This window comes from Lissotriton helveticus, chromosome 7, assembly GCF_964261635.1.
Source record: "Lissotriton helveticus chromosome 7, aLisHel1.1, whole genome shotgun sequence".
NCBI classification, from domain to species: Eukaryota; Metazoa; Chordata; class Amphibia; order Caudata; family Salamandridae; genus Lissotriton; species Lissotriton helveticus.
Window position 1 is genome coordinate 306,920,044 of NC_136068.1, and position 22,402 is coordinate 306,942,445.

The following is a 22,402-nucleotide window of genomic DNA, read 5'->3' on the forward strand; positions in this document are numbered from 1 at the left end:
CTCTGCTTGGGATTTTACTATGTACATAGGGGTATGTATTCTTTCCTGTGCAGTAGCCCGGTCTGTCTCATCAGCCAAAGCATTTCCTAACCCTATTTCGTCTGTGACCTTCTTGTGTGCGTTGCATTTAACAATAGCTAATATTCTGAGTAGTGTCAAGGCTTGGAGCAATGCAGTGACTAAGTCACCATGCTGAATTGGCATACCATGTGATGTTAAGAACCCTCTTTCCTTCCAAAGGATACCAAAACTGTGGGCTACCCCGAAGTCGTACTGGCTGTCGGTATAAATGGTGACCGCAAGATCCTGGCTAAGGATGCAAGCACGGGTGAGAGCTAGAAGTTCTGCGGCCTGGGCCGATTTCTGAGGTATGCGTGCAGTCTCAACAATGGTGTTGGTAGTGGTGACTGCATAGGCAGCAGATGTGGTACCGTTTGCTAGTTTAATACAAGACCCGTCCACCCACAATTGCCCATCCTGTTCTGTGAGAGTGGTGTCTTTTAAGTCTACCCGTCCTTTAGTCTGTTCTTCAGGTGGTCTCTTTACTGCAAAGATCGTCCAAGTCTATCGAGGGCTCGAGTCAGGACCGGAGCCACTTGCGGGGGTCTTTTCAGATGTAGTGAAGGTCGGGTGGTGGCTACGAAGACAAGGGTCTTTTTCACGTAGGCCGGCCCACCACCGTCCGTTCAACTTCCTTGTCGGGCCCCTACGACCGGGCAATCTGCGTCTCTGATCGGCCCCACGTCTGGGCGGCAATTGTGGATTTGGGGGTCTTTTGGCAGACCACCAAAGGTGTCGGGGTCACCCTATAGTCCACTGGGGTCCGGAATACAAACTGAGACCAACACTGGAGCCAGAGAGAAAGGATATTTATTACAATTTCATGAGAAGGAGAGGGCATCAACAACAGACACCCATAGCTGTCTTAGGAGGCAGTCTGTTAGAATGGTCTTACTTCACTTCTTATATACTCTTTATCCTGCCCCAGGCATGTAAGGGAGTTGTACCAATCACACATTATTACATTCCTAAACAAATGGAAAATCTGGAGGGTCAGCAGGTGAGTAGCCTTTGGGGTTTTAGCAGGATATGGGCAAAACATTATAATTACATAGTTCACAGAGGTTAATCTGATTTAGATGGCACGGCAGGGCATAGCATGATTACATGTCAAACAAAGGTCAATCTGATAAGCACAGGTAACGGTGAGGACCCTGTAGGGTGTAGGCAAAAGGCATGTTTATTACAATGGAGTCCACAAATATTTAGCTGTTTACCACTGCAGGGCACAGGTGAGGTATGATTACACAGCAAGCAGGGATAGGCCTGTTGATGGACGCCTGCAGGGCGCAATGTACAGGGTGAGGACGATAAGCATCTGAGAAATTCCCTGCCTGACTGGTTGAGCACGAGCTGGTCAATCAGTGTAAGGCCAAAGCATGACCAGAGTGTCCGTGCAGGAATGCAACAGGTCAAAAGTTTGAGCTTCAAAGTATTCGTGATACGGAAAGAAAGTCAGTCACAAGGGCACAGCACAAAAATGGTGGAGTGAGATGGCAGGACAATAGACCCACTTTTCCACACCTTGCTCACTTTGCCACTGGATTCAAGCTAGCCTGGCTGATGAGGGGTGATATCCTGAAACCGGTACCAGGATGCATGTTTCCGGTCCAGGGAAAACCTGACTTGGCAGTTCAGGCTGGACTGTTCCCATAAGGAACAGGGGCAAGACTGATATGCATATGGCTGGGTCTGAATTGGGGTGGCGGGTGAGTGTCTGAAAAGTTTCAGTGCTCTGTCCATCATCTCCTTGTGCTTGCCTCTTTGTTTCTAGTGCGGACATGCCAAGAGGCCCGGTTTAAGTTGGAGACTCTAGATTTTTAAGCCAAAAATGGCTTTATTTTGTCTGTCTCCCTTATGAATATGCCTCTCCTTCAATAGAAGTCAATGTGAGAAATATGATCTCCTGATAGTTTTTTAAATCTCTCACCTTCCTCTTCTAAAATATTGCCATGTATGCTAGTGCCCCTTACGGAGACCGTTCTCATTGCTTAGTGTCTGTTCGCTGAGGCTAGTCCATTAAGGTGTCCAACCGTTCCCATCCCACTACCTACGTGGATGTTTACTGCGTGATGCTAGTTGTTCTTTATTTTTTGCTCCCCACCAGTTTTAACCCCCTCAGAGCAGTGTCATCGTAAGGATTCTTGTGGCCCGAGCTAGGTATATTTTGGGCCCCCCTATTTAGAAAAAGTTATTGCTCATTTTCAGCTAAATTAAGCCCTCATGAGTGATGAGTTTAAGAAAATTGAAGTAAAGAGCTGCAGGAGTAGTAAACAGTAAGCTGTTGATTTATTAATTCGTAAGGGATAGAGAGATGCCAAAAAACAGTACTGAAGTAGAGAGACATGAAATGGAGAAAGGTGTGGAAGTTAGAAAGAGGAGAGGCACGGAAGACAGCTGGAGGGGAGAGTGTGTTACAGGGAGGAGGTGAAGTACCGAGCTGTAAAGAGTGTGAGCAATGTAGAGAGAGCAATATAATAGAGCAGGAGATAAGTGAGGGACATAAAGAGAGGTAGGTAGAAAGGTAGTCAGTCCAGGATACGCAAAAGAAGCAATTGATGTTCGGAATGCTGGACAATGCACACATTCACCCCCTGTCACAAGGATCTGGGTTTAATCCATCATTCTTTTGCTCACCACCCCAGTTTGGACCCAGCCATATGCAAATCAGTCTTGACCCTGTTCCTTGTGGGAACAGTCCAGCCCGAACTGCCAAGCCAGGTCCTCCCTGGACCAGAAACAAGCATCCTAGGACCGGTTTATGGGCATTACCCTTCATCAGCCAGGCTAGCTTGAATCCAGTGGTGTCCAGTATAGGCAGGGGCAAGCAGAAATAGATGGAGATGTAGATAGAGATAGAGAAAGAGACAAAGGAAAGTTAGAGGAAGAGAGGACGAGAGGACGAGAGACAGAGAAAGTCTTGTAACTATCCCTTTATTTTACCAGCCCCCCTTGACCAATGGCTCCGTGCCAGTGAGGGGATCTTCTGTTGAAACATGGCTGACACAGGTGACTGTGGTTGGGAATACAAAGCCTGATGGTAGTTGTGCTGACCTCTTTTCCAATCCCCTAACCATCACAAGAAAAAAATACGCAAAAAAAGATAAAAGGTTACAAGAAAGAAAAAAACATGGTAGTTGTGGTCCGTACAGAGTCCTCCTCCCACTTGGCCCACCCAGCCCACTTGGGGCTATTGTTTTCTGCCACTGAGGGGAAGTGGAGTAGAGAGATGGCTGACACAGGTGACTGTGGTTAGGAGTGCAAGGGCTGATGGTATAAGTGGTCATTTCATACACCCCTACCCCCAACCCCGTGGAAGGCAGGGACCCTGGGCGATTGCCCATTTGTCCGTACCTTAAAACCCCTTGGCCTCACAGGACATGCACCATCACCTTTTCAATCTTTTGTGAGCAGTAAAAAAAATAGTGCTCGTCAGTGACCGGAATGGAGAAACTGCAACACAGATGGAGTTCTGCACAGGGCAGCTTCCAAGAGCACCCCTTTCCCTTCTGCATGGATGACTGAAAACCACACTATGGACCTGCACTGGGAGTATGACCTTGGTGTTTATTTCTTCCACTAAGTCTATTTTAAAGTGCTCACTTATTGTCAGATCCGTGGACAGAGCCAAAGCGAGAGAGTATGATTTGCCCAGTATCAAACTGTTTGCCAGAGTAGTAGATCCAGGACTACAGTACACTTGTACTTGCTGTAAAGACCATGCATTTACTACTGTATTGCTTTTTGTTGAATAAACCATGAGACTAAGCACTTATCCCCCAAACCCACCCCAGGTAATATCCTGTCCATTTGTTTTTAACCACACACCAACTAGCAGCTTTTACTTTTATTCTAAACTCTCCTAATATAGTCCGAAGGGAGCACATGAATACGTTCAAAAAGTGATTGATCAAGAGAACACAATTTGTACGAATGTGAGACTGGTTTAAATAAAAAATATATCCTAATGCCACAGTTTCCAACTAGTACACAAGACCACCACTGGGGTGGTAGTGATTCTAAGGCAAGGCCAAGGGACTGCTCTTCCCAAGGAAATGGCACTGTGTTGTGGGCCGCTTCCCAGCTTAGGAATACAGTGTTTATTTCCAGCAAATTTTGGTATAGTTGTAAAGCTGAGCTTAGATGTCATGTATCCTTGTTCAATGGCTAAAAGTATACGCCGGGTCACATCTAGTTATGTTGTCTGCTCATCCATCTTGCTATAGATCCCGTCAAGATCGCCTTGTAGTGCTCACTACCTGTCTTTTGGATTCTGTGGCAGTTGATGGTTAAGGGTCAGCGTGTGTGTCAGATGCCAATATTTACCATTGGTGTTTCAAAACGTAGAATATTTCATTCCATTTGGATGCTAGAGTTTTTCTTGTCTCAAAAATGCTGCCGTAGCGAGCCGTCGTGGCTTATTCCAGAAGGCGCTAAAAGAAATAGAACTCAAATACATTAGGAGTAGTAATCCCACTCAATAAGTCATGACTTATGTCTTTTAAAATGGTCTGATTTAATGAATTTGTTACTCAATAGCACCCTTCCCACCAAACATCTTCTGATGCACACACAAAATGTCTCCACATATGCAATTTGACCAACATGCTCAAAGTGATAATGGAATGTTGGCCACCGTACAGACACCTCTGGGCTTCCAGCGTACAACCATGGCATTTGTCCTTCCTCAGGTTCTTTCTTCACATGAGGCATCTCGTGTCACCTCCCTGTGGCCTCCCTTCTGCCTTTATCTCTCCCCCTAAAGTGACTCAGTCCAACTCCTTTCTGCATTTCTCTCTGTTGCTCTACTCACTCTTCAGCCTCTCCCCCCTGTTGGCCACTCTTTTTCTTAGCTTCCTCTCCCATGAGGACTTGATATATCTTCAGTTTCACTCCTTTATGCATGTCTTTGCTGGGTCTAGGTCTGATACCTCTCTCATTCCAAGGTCCCAACAACTTTGTGTGAGTCTTCTAATGCGCAGTCCTCTTCCCTAGCACTCTCATCTCCCAGTTTTCCCTCAGAGTCCCCAGTAGCATCCCTGCCTCCCTTCTTAGAGAGGTCTCATCCCCCAGATTCCTGCCTTCTTGTGTAGCAGCACAAGCGCTTCTTGGCCTTCAGTGCTGCTCTTGCTCTGCCACTGTTTGGCTCTTTCTTCCTCTTTAGATCGTCCAATTCCTTGTGAGGCCTCTAACTTTCAGCACTCATAACTAGCCAACTGGATTATTTCTCTCTTCACTCATTTGTTTACACTCTGTGGGCTCTCTGGGGACGCACCCCCAACTCAATTTATTCTAGGACGTTCCTTTTATCTGAGACCACTGTCCCTCCATTTACCTCACCTTCCCCCCTCTCTCCTTCCTTATGGCTTAACATTCCAAACTTCTGCATCTCTCCTTCCCAACATATCTACTCTTTTCATTTTATGCACCTCCTACATTGTGTCTCGCTCTTAATTCATGTTCATCCCTTCCTTTCAATGCATCTCCCGATTTCTTTCATGTAATTTAATTCGCTTTATGGTCAAGGACAAGTTCACCAGTTTCTTGGTTTCTAAGCAGTTTGAGCATAGCGGGTCCGTTCTGTGTTGGTGTGTCACTCCAATTCCTTACATCTCTGCGTCCCTTTAAAATATCTCAGACTTTTTTTGTATCCATTATCTACCTGCAGGGTTGGATTGGGAATGAAAATCGACCCGGGCACACAAAAAAAAACCGCCCACATTTGCATAAACACTCCTCATATCACGGCTTTGGTGTAATCTTATAAAAAAACTTTAGGGGGGGTAAAAAAGTGCACGGGTTAGTTTACAATGGTGAAACAAGTGAGGCCACTTCTACTCGTGCCCCCTGCCCCCGATAAGTATGTGCACACATTAATGGGCCGGCCCGCGAGACAAACGGAGGTAATGAGCGCCCATCCGCCTCTAGAAAGGCCACTCACACACCCACTGGGCCGCTGCCTGTATCAGAACAACAGAGACAGCGCCCAAATAGACCCCCAGACTGCTCAAAAAAGCAGCCCACAGCAGAACTCGGACACCGGCCCCTCGGGCATTGCCCGAATGCCCGCGTTACCAATCCGACACTGTCTACCCGACCTTCGTATGCATACTACTTACCTATTGTATGTCTCCCACCCGACATTTTATGGCCACCTTCCTGGCCTTGTATGTCTACCTCCTCGTTTATGTATTTACCTTCCATTTGAGGGATAGCCTAACCTATGTATCTATCTCCCACTTGAGATATTTGATCATCTAATTATTAATTTACTTTCCATCTGAGGTAATCTCTCACATTGTATGTAAATACAGTCCACACGAGGCATCATCTCCTCTCCTTTTCGGCATTTACTTTACACTTAAGCTATTCCCTCCCCCTTAGGATATTCCTTCACCTTTTATGTATTTGCCTTCCCCTAGAGCCTTTTCCCAACCTTTTATGCTCTTACCTCCAACTTGAGGAATCTCATCCCAACCTACGAGAGTGAGATGCCAACAGGAGCTCCATTCCCTTCAATTCTGGAAATCTACAGCTCCCAGGATCTAATGATGGGGTTAAGACACTGGCTGGTGAGTGTCCTGACTGCACCAAACTCTAAATAACCCCTTCACTCTCATCACTTAATATACTCGTTCTGATAGTTCAAACTCCCTCCTGGGAAATCCACATAATTCAGCAGCGAGCAAGCTAGCCCAGGGCGCAGAGACCCTTGTTGAAGACAATCCTGCAGGTTGGCTACAGTTAGGGGATTTTAGGCACACTGAAATGATTTGTTATACTTAGTTTCAAGAAGATTGTTGAGGTTCAAAAATTATCTCCGAAGATTTTGAAACATTAAAGGATATGGTTCACTGTAAGAGAGTGAGCACTACAAAGTGCCCTTTTTGGGTTGAGTCCAACGTAGATGGAGAATGGAAGCAGAGGGAATTGGGATGGTGCTGGTGATTTGGAGCGACTCAGAAATGGACGCATTATTATTAATGAGATAATGGGATGTGACATTTCCCTAGTCACAGAGGCAGGAATTGTTTAAATGTTTAAATGAGCACAAAACAAAAACAGTAAACTTCAGCAGTAATAGGCTGATCCACAATTTTTTTTTTTTTTTTTTTTACAAATATGAACTAGAAGCAATATCCATCTATCATTATTTCCTCCGGTTAGATGCAGGTGCACAATGGGCAAACACAATGAATCACTGTGAAGTGTGTGTGTGTAGGGAGCGACTCTTTTCCCTGGACCTAGGCCTTTGATTTTTTTATTCAGCAATAGGTGAACATCCGTGCACTAAAACGCTCATCAAGTGAAATACATCACCATGATTCTATATGATCTTTTTTTTTTCTTTTTGTTTAAACCTCCACTAGAGTGCATGTTTTCCAGCTCTTCCAATGGTGTGCTCTCTGCCAACCAAATAACATCCCCCAATTCATGTAGCTTTCTCCCTCGAGTTGCAAGCTCTCTTATGTGCCTCTACCTCTCAAACTTCCATCCACCATGTTCTGTGTTGCTTTCTCACTCATATGTTTCTCCTCCCCTCCTGGTTATCTCCCCCATGAGCTGCTTTTCCCTTCCTCACCCACACCTACGGCCCCCAAAAAGTATTTTCAAAGCCATATTTGCGTTGCCAATTTTGTTGAAGATGCCAAACTTTCTGCGGTCAACTTTTGATTAGACCTCACACAAATTGAAGTGTCAATTTACAATAGTTTCAAAGGCACTTATCAAGAGTGGATTGTCTACTGATGGGGTTAGGCATGAACTTTCGTATTGCCACAGACAATTTAAAATTGGATTGCATCTGTAAAACAAAAATAAAAGCGACTGTAATCACTATATCCCAAAGGCCCTAAACCAAAAACCTAGTTTATGCTTTTTTAGACCTCAATTACAAGCAGCTGTGTGTTTTTGCTGGCAAAAGACCTACTCTATCCACTATAGATTCAGTTGGCCTTTTGTCTGCACTTTTCTCAAGATTTGATGGTTTTCTCATCTATCACATTTCTAGATTTAACAGATTTCCACCCAATTCTTGTGTGTTTCACTTTGTTTTGATTAGATGATTCCGATTCTTCCACTGCCGATGTTCAGTATGGCGGTGCACGAGGATCTCTTTTTCTATCCCTTTTGTATGTTTACATGATCTCCCGCTCCCCCACCCGATTTCCTGCCACTGCCCTTTATTTTAAAATTACTCTGCAAAGTCCATTTTACCAGCCAGCCCCCTTTGATTGTCCACCATGTGCCCTGTATGCAGGACAGCCATCTTGGACAAAAAAACTACTGGCAAAGGCAATAGGTCTGTGCCTCGGTGTCACAGATGAGACCAATCGGCTTTGGTGGTCTTGTCTCATATGTCCTATAGAGAAAGCCCTCAATGCAAATAATTGAATGGTGATGACATTGTTCTATTGATCTGCCCGATGCTTTTGGTATTTCTTGCCTTACTGTATAATTTGCTCGTACTCGCGAGACGAGTTGATTGAATACAAATGTATTTAGTGTTTAATTTAGAATTGTCACCTTTCAATTTTTTTTCCCTTCCTAGACAATGGGGAGCAGCAAAAGTAAACCGAAAGACCCAAACCAGCGAAGCCGCAGTTTGGATATGGCAGAGGGGGTTCATCACCCGTTCCCAACGCACTCCGCTTCCCAGACACCCAGCAAGACCAACGCTCTTGATAACCACCGCCCCACCAACAATGCTTTCGGGGGCAATGCAGACTTTGGCTTGTTCGGAGGCGTCCACTCGTCTGGCACCATTACATCCCCCCAGAGAACAGGACCCTTGTCAGGTACGTCCCTAGGGCTCAGCCTCCGGTTTCTGTTTGCTCAAAGGCTTACAGGTTTAGGAAGGTTCTTTCCGTCAGCGTTTTATGTCTTTGGTGTTGCTAGTTAGCCGGTTCTATTGTTTGCATGCTATGGCTCTTGTCTTGGCCATTAATTGGATCTAGTAAGGGTGACCATTCTAATCGTGCAACCCTTTCTCACAGATTTTACTTTCTCCCATTGATCCATCTGGGGATCTACTGAGATCAGGATAATTACTTTACTATGCAGTTCACATGGCCATCTTTTAAAAGGAGAGAGGCTGTCCCCTCTAGTCAGCTACTCTACTTATCATTCACTAGTAAGCTACTCTACTTATCATTCATTCCATAACAAATCCACTGTAGACCACATCTTTTATGAGATTTTACTGATGTAAAAAACAAAACGTAGTAAGATAAGAACATCAGATCCCACTTCTTCAGTTCACAATATTACTCCCAACAAGGCCTCAATTTCTATGGCTTTATTTCAATAGACCATGGCTTTGTTATCATGCCGATTTTAATTGACGACCAACCAGTTATAAAAGTCCCAAAGCATGTAACCTGGATAAAAAAGAACAGAGGGAAGTGACAGAAGGATTTAGTAAAGTCGGGGGGAAAAAGGTAAATGAAAAGAGAAGGAATGCGGAGAGAAGTTGTCCACAGAGAGGGCATCTTTTTCATAGTAGGATGTAGCTCTATTGTATCGTCTCACAGTTTATCTCGTGTCTTCCAGCTACTTGGTTGGTCCCAAGCACAGCCTACCTAGGCCAGCATAAGTAAAAACCTCATGCATGCCAGTTAAATTGGCACCTTGGATTTGTCCAGGAATCCCAGTAAGTCGTCCGTCATAGCGAACATGGACTGTATTTTTGTGTCGCCCTTTTAGGTTTTCTAGGTTCCACAACAATGGTATTACAGCAAAGCTCTTTATCAAAAATCATGAACTGCTGCCATTTTTGCTTAGTCTAGTCATCAAAAACAGTGGAGAGGAGCACTCTCCTACCTTCCACCTGGGGCAGGCGCATTAAAGAGTCCACCATGTGCAGCATAGAGTGGCGCAAGTATGAGTCTTGCTCATGGGATGAGCCTTACATCCTACGCTGACGACACCCAGTTGGTTTTGGCCATCAGAAATGACGGCCAAAAAATCGCCGATAATTTCAATCTGGGCATGCAGGCCATAGGGAATTGGATGGCCTCCAATTGCCTTAAATTGAACTCTGATAAGTCCGAGGTAGTTATCTTTGGAAACTTAACCCCAGAATGGTCCTCCCGCTGGTGGCCACAGTCCATGGGCCCTCCCCCCACTCCCGTCAGCAAAGTGAGGAACCTAGGTGTCATGTTTGACGACCGTCTCACTTTCCTCCCTCACGCAAATCAGATTGCCTCCTCTGCTTTCTATAAGCTACGAATCATAAAAAAAATCCTCCCTTTTCTTCCTGCCTCAGCTGGTAAAACCCTGATCACGTCCTTGGTTTTGTCCACCTTGGACTATTGCAATGCCCTATTCTTGAACTCTCAAGAAAAAGTCCTTAATAAGCTGCAAACCATTCAAAATGCTGCTGCCAGACTGCTGGGTGATATCCCCAAATTTCAATCAGTCTCAGGAACCATCAGAGAACTTCACTGGCTTTCCATCAGGAACAGAACTAAGTTTAAGGCTCTGTGCATTGTTTATAAGGCGTTGCACAACCAGGGACCAGTCTTTCTCACTCAACAACTTGTTCCCTATCGGCCCACCAGGTCCCTGCGGTCCTCTGATCGCTTCCAGCTGGAAGTACCCCGTACCAAACTGGTTTCATGGGGTGACAGAAGATTCCTCGTTTCAGCACCTAAGCTCTGGAACACTTTGCCACTGTCCATAAAGAGTAGCCCCTCTCTATTGTCCTTTCGAAAGCACCTCAAAACGTGGCTATTTGACCAATGATCACATCCTCTTGTAGGGCTGAATTCAGCAGATACTTAGCGCCGAGATGCCCTTGGGCCTTCGTTGCGCTTTATAAGTGTTTAAATAAATTAATAAATAAATAGAACAAGGATGGTATCACCATCCGCGGGCACGTCATCTTTTACATGTTCTTCTTTGGCTTGCATTTCCATTATTAAACACACTTTATAAACGATCAGTCAGTATGAGATATGCCCAAATGTCTTTAGAGTTGTAAATGGTTAACACTCAGGTCATTCACGGTATATAATAAACAATATGCACTTATTGAAATTGATGCTTGTATTCATCTCTTCAAGATGGAGGCTGCGGATTTTCCCCACGGGAATAGTAGTGTAGACTGTGTAAAATGCATGAGTTGTACAGGAACCAGCAACACTCACTGAGCACAGACTTGTGTAGATGTGCCTCAAGCAGTTAATATCCTAGCATTAAACTGAGTGCCTAAGGAAAATACAGCCTATTGTGTGATAGATGGTCCTAGCATCAGTATTGGATACAAATACCTAATACCCCACTTTGTGCATTTTGAGTTTCCAGTGCAATATCAATCGAGACTGAAGCATACCATTTAAGGACGCTCATGGCCCAGCAAACAAAGGTTTACACTAGGCAACAGCCTGTCAGGCCATTAATTTACTATCAGCAAACCCAAAACATTGTCCTGGCGAACGCCAATAGCTAACTTTGTAGTCGACATGTGTCGGCTGCTGTGAGCCAGGGTGATGTAATAATGTGAGGTCCTAAGCAGTGAATATTTAGGTGCAAGATATAGAGAGCTCAGTAAACTATAACTGGTGAATTTTTGAATTTTCTTTAGTTTTTAAATACTAGTGTTTTTGTCAAATTCAGCACCGAATTATAGCGTCACATCAACCTGTGTTTTGTTTTCAGTGAATTGCTAGTTTTTTTTAATATAAGGCACAATCTTAGCATGTTAGCATGCCTAGCTCTGTCACTAACTTTTTAAAAAAACTATGTGTATGTGTGTATGTATATATATGTGTATATGTATGTGTGCGTATATGTTTGTGTGTATATATGTTTGTGTGTGTATAATATATATATATATATATATATATATTCTCTACCAATTTGTTACTGTTTTAAAATGTGTGAGCCATAAAGCAACTGAGAAGATGGGTAGACTGAGTAAAAAGATGTGGAAAGGGGTTGCTGCACTTATGAAGATATATCTCTCTAACTATTTCTAGCCCTTGAGAATTATATTATGCTTCAAATTACTAGAAAAACACACCTCCCCATACATTTTAATCCACAGGTTTCTAGTTCTAGCCTGTATTAACATTTCAAGGCTTATTTACTTCCGCCTGCTCTTCAGGAAAGGTTTATATTCAACAGCTTCTATTCCACCAATCTGGCTATTTATACATATGCACATGTATATTATAAATAAATAATAATAAATAAATATTGTAGTGACTTTAAAATTTAAAAAATACTTTCATGAAAAGTAAACTACTACGATGTAAGGTATTGAAAAATATACCTCCAATGTAAAGACCACAATGCAAAGTCCCACGGCGTAAATTTGCGATGTAGTGGTAGCGTACCCTTTGTCCATGGAATGTAATTTGCCTGGTGTTACACTATTCCCGTGCTTTTTGGAAGATGGTGCAGTTACCTTTTAACTGGTCCATCTGAGAGGTCACTTTGATGAAGTGGGTTGTGATGGAGTTGGAGCACTTAATAACATCTTAGAACTGGCTTTAACACCTTGGTTTCCATGGCCAAATCTGTAAGTTCTTGTCACCCTTCATAGACCTGATTGGTTGTTCTCCACTGGTCTCCTTGGAGATGTAGTGGCAAATCTGACCTATATGGCCTTTAATGGTTCCTACCTCTCTGACAACCAGACCTTTCCTTGAGTGGAATTGCATAAAGGTGCTCCTGACCAATCCTAAGGCATGGATTCTTATACACAAATGCCCCATTAATTGCTTGAGGATTCAAAAACTTTGAAAGATCAAAGCCTTATAGGCAAGGGAGATCGTCCGCCCCGGATCATAATCAGCTGTCAGTACCTTGCATACCTTGTGGGAACGAGGTTCTAAATGATGACGTTTCGTCTGTACCAACAGCTGAGACCTTTTGTGTTGAGGGTGGGATACATACAAAGAGAACAACCTCTTATCAAGCCCGTCTAAATTCTAAAATGGTAGTGACTCTAATCAAAATATTTACCTTGCAGCACAGAAACACAGAAATTAACTTTCTTTTACGTTGTTTATTTATCAAAAATATTTTAATATATAATTTTTTTATGTTCACACTTTTTGGATTTATATTGGCAATCAGATTTTTCACAAAACAAAATCACATTATGATTTCAATAAGAAGACATTCTTTGACTATTCTAAACAGTGATTTGTATTTTGGTAACCCCCAAAATTACTCCAACATTCTTCCATTCTCACCTTTTATTCCCCTCATACATACCAACTATCATACCACACAAACAAATTCACAATAAAAACACATCTGAGCAAGAGTCCTACTCACTAGTTCTATGTGTCATTTGTCAATAAATTCCACAGTCCAAACGCAAACACAAGTCCATCAATTTGATTATAGATAGTTCTCTCTTGACTCGATTCTTGGGTGGGGCTCTCAGATGTGTGTCACTGTCCTATGCACGTTTCGGTGAAACCAAATTAATATCACCTTCTTCAGGACCAAAAAAATACATATTCCATCTTAGGGGTGGTCTGGGGGTTTATCTTTAATAATACAATATTGTGTTTAAGGGCAAGGTTCTATGCTGTACAGTTAAAAACACTGTAATTTTATTATCAAAAACATTCACTATTATGTCTCCCAAAGTGTGTGGTAAAATTACACAAACACTCATCACTCCTAAACCACCAGTATACCGTGTTGAGAAACTAGAAAAATGTGATGGGGTTTAATATAGAGGGTGTTAAAAAAGCACCTGAATGCTGGGCGAATAACATACAAACACAACCCCTAGGTGACGGAAATAGAAGATCAGATGTGATAGAAGATACCTACACCAAGTGAAGCGGGAAATTGGGGTATTGCAGTCCTGTGACAAAAACAAATTTCACCCTCCTTGTGTTTGGTGTGTCAAGCCTTAATTATATTCATAACTCGCCCCAGTGGACTTACCACTAACTGTCTTATTGCAGTTCGCCACAAAACCATAATTACAACTGGCTTTCTTTGTCCCAACTGACCCTGTGATACAGTGATGCACTCTCCACGGCTGGACTGGCCGTTAAAAAAAAATAAAATAAATAAATAAATAAAAAAAAAATATATGTGTATATAAATATATATATATATATATATATATATATATATATATATATATATATATATATATATATATATATATATATATATATATATATATATATATATATATATATAGCAGCATCCAAGCCTAGGGGAAAGGCTATAGGGGACTGTATAATTTTGGCCGTTAAATCCTCACAATTTTTACTAATGGCGGTGACCATTACTATTGACGTTGCCATTTATGCGGTATAGTTTCTCAACCGGCCATAGTAGCTCCCAATAATTTCTTTGTGTGTCATTTCAGGTGGCGTCACCACCTTTGTGGCACTATACGACTATGAATCCAGGACGGAGTCGGACCTATCCTTCCGGAAAGGGGAGCGCCTGCAGGTGGTGAACAACACGTAAGTAATCACGGTAAAGTGTCAGTCTGGAGGTGGGTTTACCATTGGAACTTCCACTCTACTGTTGGATGCTGTCGCAGGACTTGGGTGGGTAGTTAAGAAAAATACTGAGGGACTTTGAACCCAGGAGAGCTGTGCAGTATCCGGACACTGGACTAGCTACCCACCTGAAGGGATAATATTCGGAACTGTGTTGGGTTCTAGTACTGGAACTGCTATCGGAGCATTGGTCACACATACAGGGCTTTGCTATTGAAATTCCTGGGTGAGTTGTAGGTGGTTGGTGGGGATGCATGGTTTTGTCTTGAGCTGTGCAAATTATTGATAATGGAGTTGAGGAAGATTGGGCAATTACAGAAATGCAGGGTCCTGGACTAATGGATAAACTTAGGGTAGTGTGGACGGCATCATAAACTGGGCTGGGCACTCTGGTGGCAATATTATCAGTGGCTATTTAGATTCCATACATTTCCTTATTTGATCGAATCGTAAGTGTAGATAAAATACTCTGCGTGGGTTCGTAGAGGATTTTAGCATTGGAACATCAGTGGGTTGTACAGGGTATGCTTTGAGATGCATTTACAGGCTACAAGTGTAGATCCTTACCAGAGCGAGGTAGCGGGTGTTAAGAAGTGGCCAGTCACAACAAATATAACTTTTAAGAAAGAGAGTTGACTCAACCAAAGCTAAAAAAAACAATCTTAACTCTCACGTTCTGAGCAGGACATAATTCTGGTCAAAATGAACTTTGCTGTTTTTCAGTTGGAAATTTAATTTGTTCCAGGTTTTATGCAAAGTGGGCGTGGGCTCAAAATATAACTAGCTAAGAAATGAATTCCCAAATCACGTGACCTCAGGGGTGGAGATTGCTGACACTGTTACATCAGATCTATTGCCTGCGGCATGGGAGGATTGTAATGATGTTCCCTGGGGTGACTTGCATTTTTGCTTCCATGGTGCACATAGATAAGAAAGAAATCTTCTGTTATGCGGCTTTGTTTTGCTTCTCTTCATTGTGCTCTGCTCCATAGATGTTCTGCCCCTCACTTGCCATGTGTGATCTGCTACTAAGGTAATGGATACAACTTTACAAAAGAGGGCAGTTGGGGAATATTGTGCTAAGGTGTCTAAAAACATGTCACCTCTCATGGACCAATTGGTGCAAAGCCTAGCAACAACCGCCATCCATGTTCAGAAATATTTGAGAATTTCAGGTGTTTTATTCCACCTAGGAGTATGGGTGGAATAGAGGAATGCTGCAGCTAGAATGTCTGTGTCAGGCAAAATGTTATTGAATGACGAGGTTTTCTTTGTGTGACCCAATGTCTGTGTATAAATTAGGCGTTTGAAACCAGTGATTGTCTTTAGCGGGTGTGGGGCTGCTTGCTACATTTCATAAACACCTCTACGAAGGTGCTGTGCCGTGCCCGGCTCATGCCCGTTTGGAACTCCTGATGTTGCCTCACAATAAGGCGGAGCCCAGCTGGCAGAGATATGGGAGAGTTTATGACAAACACGTCCGGTCTTCCGAGAACTCTCGAGAATCCTGTTTCAGTGTGCAGGAAGGAAATGGGCATTAAAAAAAATTAGATTTATTTGACTTTCTGCACTTAGGACCTTTTTGTGTGCCTTGGCCTCTCCTCTCCAACTGATGCTAGATGGTGAAGCGGACTATTTGGTTACCCTCAACTGTGGCTTAAGTATATATTTATAATGTTCAGGGGCGGTGTGCACCTTCTAACCTGGGCGATATTGTTCAGGCGTTGGTTGTGCTCTTCACTCTGACTCAATTCAAACATATGCAGTTATTTGCTACCGGAAGTCAAAACTGGGTGTGCCTTCAAGGCCTTGCACAAGGCAAGCCTGCAACTGATGGGACGACTTTTTAAAACGTATTTACTTTTGTTATTCATACTGAAAGCACCCAAGATTTGAGGTGAAACAAAGGTTGAGGTGTTACTTTTCCTGCATGTGTTTGGAGAACCTGTTCTCTTCGTTCTTATGCTAGCCTGTCAACGTAGTACTTGTCAAGAGACTCCCAGTTGCTGAAATTAATTTCTCTTACTGGGTGGTCTAATCTTAGGTTGGGATCCCCTCGCTCCTCCGACCGTGCAGCCAAATTCCAGAAATCTGGATAGGGTCCAGAAAGCTGATTGAGGCAATGAACTGTGGTGCAATTTATAATGCCGTTCAAAAGTCTCCTCTTGCCTCTGCCTAGCATTGGTCTTCCTCGCCAGGGCTCATTACTCTTCAAGATACCTTTAAACCTCCCCTGGATGCTTAGGGAGCTGTCAGCCCTACCCTGGACCAGGAACTGCACATCATGCAGCACTGCTGCACAGGGTATTTATTTTGATGGCCACTTGTGATCCAAGCATGTGAGGTTGTTCCATCTATTGTGCTGGATTAAAATGATTAAATAAAATCTACAATCTGCAAAAGGAATGAAATTCATATGAAGAAACGCAGTAATGTTCAGTTTCATTTATTGCAGCTGTTGTTGAGAAGGTCTTGGTTCCTTGTAGTTCGGAAGCTCCCTAGTAGAAGTGAAAGCCAGGGAGCAATGTTCTAGTGCACACGGATTAGTGTGTTTCCCACTGGAATGCAGTCCAGATATTGACTAGCCAAAATCAGTGGTGGCCCATGCCGTGGGGAGGCGGGACAGGGGTGTTGGGGGGAGTGACAAATAATGGGATAGGGAATGTAAAATAAATAAAACCACTTACCTTGCGCTCCGTGCAGGCTTGCGCTCCGTGCAGGTAAGCGATTACCTGCACGGGCCGCCAACTGGTCAAAATTCGCCAATGCAATAAAAATCGCTTTGGCTTTCTGTATAAACCCCAAAGCAGTTTACGGTTGGGAGTGCTGTGCAGTAACTAGTTGAATAGACCGGGAAGTTGCTCATACCAGGATGTTTGGACACCGGGTATTGTCAAGCATAGCTGACATTCTTAAGTTTGCCAGCTCTGCTCTGGATGAGAGATGGCCAGAAATTAGAACAATGTTCCAATGGTAATCATTTAAACACATTCAATACATTTGCAGGGATTAACCAAATCAAAACCTGCTAGGATAACAAATAATTAAAAATTTGGATTAAATTATTCATTGCGTTGCATGAATAAGGTGAAAAATTCTAGAGTGTGAGGAGCTGCTACAAGAAGAAAAATTTCTCGACCAACTGAGCATAAATTAGAGGGTAAACTACCTTCTCAAGAAATTAGAGACTGAAACAGTTTCACAAGGTACAGGCACTTAATGCAAGTGTGGTTGAGATGTACAAGTCGAAGTTTTGACCCCAAAAGGTTACTTAACAGGGTCTTCCTCCAGACAGAAAATGTAGAAACCTGACGCAACAGGGCACAAGCGGCAATTAAAGTCGCAAGGGAACAGACAACCAATGGCTTACCAATATATAAACACCAAGGGTCTCTTGAATATCCGTCTCTAACACGGGTGTGTATGAGTCCAACATCCTGGAACTGCATGGAAAATCTAAGACATTGATTGTCTGTTCCCTTGTGACTTTAATTCCACAGTTGCATTAAATGACTTGACCTTGTGAAACTGTTTGTTATTTCTTGATAGTGTTGTTTACCCTCTAATTTATGTCCACTTTAAGAAATTTTTCTCCTTTGGCTATGGTCACTGGCTGTTTTTTCACACATTTTTTCACATTGTCACTTTCACTGCATTCTCACTTGTAGCAGCTTTTCTCATGCTCTGAAATTGTCAGCTTAATCATGCAATGCTATGAATAATTCAAAATGTCATATTATTTGTTGTCATAGCCAGTTTTGATTTGGTTAATCCCTGCGAATGTATTGCATGTATTTATATTATTCCCAATGGAACATTGTTCTACTTTATTGCTTTATTACCCTAGTTCCTTAGGAATACGGAGTGCCCTCTGTTTTTTCTTGACCGGGATAAGAGCTGATCGCAGCAGGTGCTGCTTCCAGCTTGCTTGTGCTTTAGAAACCAATGGGCAGAAACGGACTTTTGTCTGCAGTTTACCCACTTAAACTCCCCTGTCTGAGTTATTAGAAACTCAGCAGCCATCTTGGAATGGTAATTCACCCACAATATTGGTGTACGGTATCAACATGTTCACCATATTTAATACATTAAGTCGGTCAGCAGTGTGAAGCTCTAGGGAAGAAGGGCTATCAAAATCATCTGAAAATGGATGCAAAAAATCCTTTGTACTAGAATATACATTTTCTGATGCTTTTGTCTCTTCTTGCTCCCCAGTATTCAAAAGAGCTCTGGTAAAGCCAATAGCATAGCATACAAATATCAAAACGGCTGCCTTTACCAATGCTTATTACATTTTCTATTTCCTGTTTTTTTTTGAAGGGTGTTTTTACTTATTCTTTTTTGTGCAGGTACATTTTGCGTCACCTAGTTATTTTCTGACCTACTGTCGCACATTATTGGGACTGGCCATTAATCTTAATTCTTGGGGCAAACATGTCCACTTATGAAGCCAAACCAGTCACCAAAATGTTCTTGACTACCTGACCCTGATTGAGGGCAGTTTGAGGGCACCTCCAGTTCATATATTTATCAAATGGAGAAGTGAAGGCCACTGTAGGATGAGCACACTTGCATGGGCCGTCCAGAATAGACAGATACACGTTCTGCTCTTTAAATGCAGTGTGGTTGTTCCAAGTCCTCATTGTCCACCTCCTCTAAACTAGTCCCAAAGCGTTATCAAAGAATGCTTGAAATAACAAAACTGAAAACTAAAAAAATTGACTGTCATAAGTTAATACCGTCTTAAAGCGGAGGTAAAGCCCGCTTACTGCCCCAGTTGGAAAATAGGAATGTGGCGAAGGCCTCAAAAGGGCGCAAGGTGGGTATTCTATCGAAAAGCCACACCGTTGCTGTCGCCGGCATGGCTTCTAGCATGTCCATCCAACCCCGTCCTTAGTAATCACGGCCTTGCTCTTGGTGTGAAAAAGAGTCCTTTAATTCCAGGGTCTGGCATCGCACCCGTGAATTATGCAACCTCAAGTGAACACCTGTGAATTACCGGATTTGTGTGTCTGGACTACTCACTAATTATTGCTTCCAGCTGTTCTGGCCTCCCTCGCTAACACAAGCTCTCTCTCTTTCTCTGCCTGCTTTCCTCTTCTCTCCCTTCTCTGCTGCTGCTGGCCTTCATTTAGGAGAAAGGTGGATGTCAGGTTTGTATGTTCTTGCTGTTTTAATGGTTCTTGTTGCCTTAAATAAAAGCATTGGGGGCAGCGGGTGCAGTGGCACCGGGGCCTAAACCCCCAGGAATCCACTGAACCTAGCTAATCACTGATTTTACTACCTCCAACAGTAGTCAAAGGGGCCATTTTCCATGCTTGTCCCATGGCTCATGGCATCCTTGCATAGCTACTGAAGAAAAGTGGGTGTTTACAAAGCTGGTGGAGTAGCCCCTTCACTGGAACCCCTTCTCCAAGAATTGGAGTATAGCAAAGGCCCAGCCGCGTGAAGCTGGTTCATCCACAACTGTTTTATGTTTTATGTATTTGGGGTCGTGGCAGTCCATCTAGCACCCATGAGACGAGTTGTGTTTTAATTGTGGTTTTACCAGCTGTGCGATCCAGGGCAAACCCCTCCCTGTGCTCCCTTTTCTGTTATCTGCACAAAGTTTCAGCCTTTGTAACCGATCAGGTCCAGTGAGTCCTACTCTCGTATACCCTTTAGTGCATGGGTTATGGTTGATTTCAGGCCCAGTATTTATTAATTTATTGACATCTTGCCTTTCCTACCCATGCCCTGTAGAATGCATCTGAGAATGGGCAGCTTTTGCATTAAGGGGAGCACGTGGTGTCTCGGATTCAAATCTGATTTGGGTCGCAAATTGGACTCTTGCTGTTGATGCAGTGAGAAATACTGTGCCATCGAATGTAGTATTTCCCAAACCATGGGTTGCGACCCACTGGTGAGTTGTGAACTGTTTTTGATGGGTCGCGAAAGTCGAACCCATAAATAAAGATCCATCAAATTGTGTATTTATCCTGCACATTTGCTGCTCTTTAAAGAGACCGGTCTAATGTCAAGCTATGTCTTCTGACAAATTGTGTTTTTTTAACATGGTGATTGGTGTTTACAAACTCCTATCACTTAGCAGTTACAGACATGAAAGTGAATTGTGTGGCCATCTTCCTGGGGTTCAGGTGTGAGAAAGGAAAGGCTGAAGGATGTCATTCTTTGTAACACATAACCACATGTAAATACACTGTACAAATTCAGCAGTTAGGAAAGCATAAATGAAGCATATTTTTTTGTAATTCCAAAGTGTGATGGTAGAAAAAGTTTAATGGGATCAAGACAAATCAAGACACTTTACTTGGTGATGCACAAATGATAAATGTTCACTGAAACCCAATCTCCACACATCATTTGTGTGCAGTACATTTTTATCAGTAAAACTGTGTGTCTGTGCAATTTTAGTGGCCTTTTAAATATAAAATGTGCTGTCTGTAAACGACAGTGCGCTACCATACAGTGCATTAGTTACATTAAAATATCACCTGCCTCGTATCCTTTGAAGCACGGTGGGTCTCACACGTTTCTCTTTCTAAAATGGGGGTTGGGGTTCTAAACAGTTTGTCAACCACTTATCTAATGTGTGAATCCCAGCTGCTCTTTTTGGGATTGGAGACTGTGTAGTTCAGGGCAGTAGACTAAGGTATAATGTCTTTACCGTGCCTGATCTTCCAGCACCTTGAATTCGACTTTCTGCCCCTTAACCCCTTGCATGCGCGGTGAATTTTCGCGCTGTGCGGCCGTTTTAAAGAGTGGGCGGGATCAAGACGGCCCCCCGCCGTCATCAGCACACACCCACCGTGATGCATGACAGACGGGGGCCGTCATCAGCATGGAAGGGGTTAAACCTCACTCCTAACCCAGCCGTAACCCCGTCGCCTTCAAATATTTTAACACTCGATTCGGAGGTGTCTATCTTGGTTGCATGGCTGGAATTTGTCCTGTACCTAAGCATAGCATTAGCCTTCTGTTTGATTTGCAAATACTGCACGGAATTCTGCATGGTATAAAAGCATTCCATTCGTGCAGGAATTGTGGGAGTTCGGTGCAAGTAATCCCCACTCCAACCCCCCAAAAATAAATAAACCTCCACTGCCACCCCCACAGAATTCAGCAAACTCTAACTCATTCCCCAGGTCCTTTGCTGAAATCATGCTAGCTTGTAATAATGGAGACTCTTACAAAATTCCTCTATAACGCCCGGTTAATTGTTAGACTTTACAGTACCTACCAAATTAACTTCGTTACAGAGAACATCCCTTTCCTGCTACATTGGTAGAGGTTCATAAAAGGTCACACGTGGGACCAAAATTGCGGGTTTCGGCCAACGCGTCACAGTGGCTTCCAAATAATAAATATTGCCTAAGATATCAAGAGTGTAGGATGCGTTTCCTTGTTTGGTCTGAAGTTTGAATACCTATCCGCATTACTGCTCCTAGTGTGACCTCCCACTCCCTTTCATTCTAGTGATCTTCAAATTATGTATCTTGGTGCCTCTACCTGGGCCACCAGGAACACCTAGCGTGGATTATGTCTAGTATTCAAAGGTTATTTCTAGCTTAAGAGTTACCCACTGAAGTGTCACTTGACTCTTGTCCTTTCACATTAATTGTTAGGTCTGGAGTTAGCCAAGACCTTTTGATTTTAATAAAATGATATGTTTAATGTTCTTAAAGGGGCTTTCAGTCAGCCCTCTCCATTCATTGATCTGTTATTGTGTCATTCACAATTTTTTCCACCCACTACAGTGTACAGCATGGTCAATGGGCCAGCCCACACCAGCCACTGACTAACTTCAGTGTCGGTGATAGCATTCAGCCCTTTCACAAAGAGAACATCAA

General features: G+C 43.1%; 1 protein-coding gene across 2 annotated transcripts in view; it reads left to right on the forward strand.

Annotated features, from left to right (window-relative positions):
* SRC (SRC proto-oncogene, non-receptor tyrosine kinase) overlaps positions 1-22,402 on the forward strand; it is a 288,579-nt gene that overhangs the window by 199,091 nt on the left and 67,086 nt on the right. For both annotated transcript variants that reach the window (XM_078652109.1, XM_078652110.1), the window contains exons 3-4: positions 8,612-8,858; positions 14,414-14,513. In XM_078652109.1, the coding sequence (XP_078508235.1) occupies positions 8,615-8,858; positions 14,414-14,513 (344 nt within the window). In that variant the 5' untranslated portion in view covers positions 8,612-8,614. The remainder of the gene's footprint in view (positions 1-8,611; positions 8,859-14,413; positions 14,514-22,402) is intronic.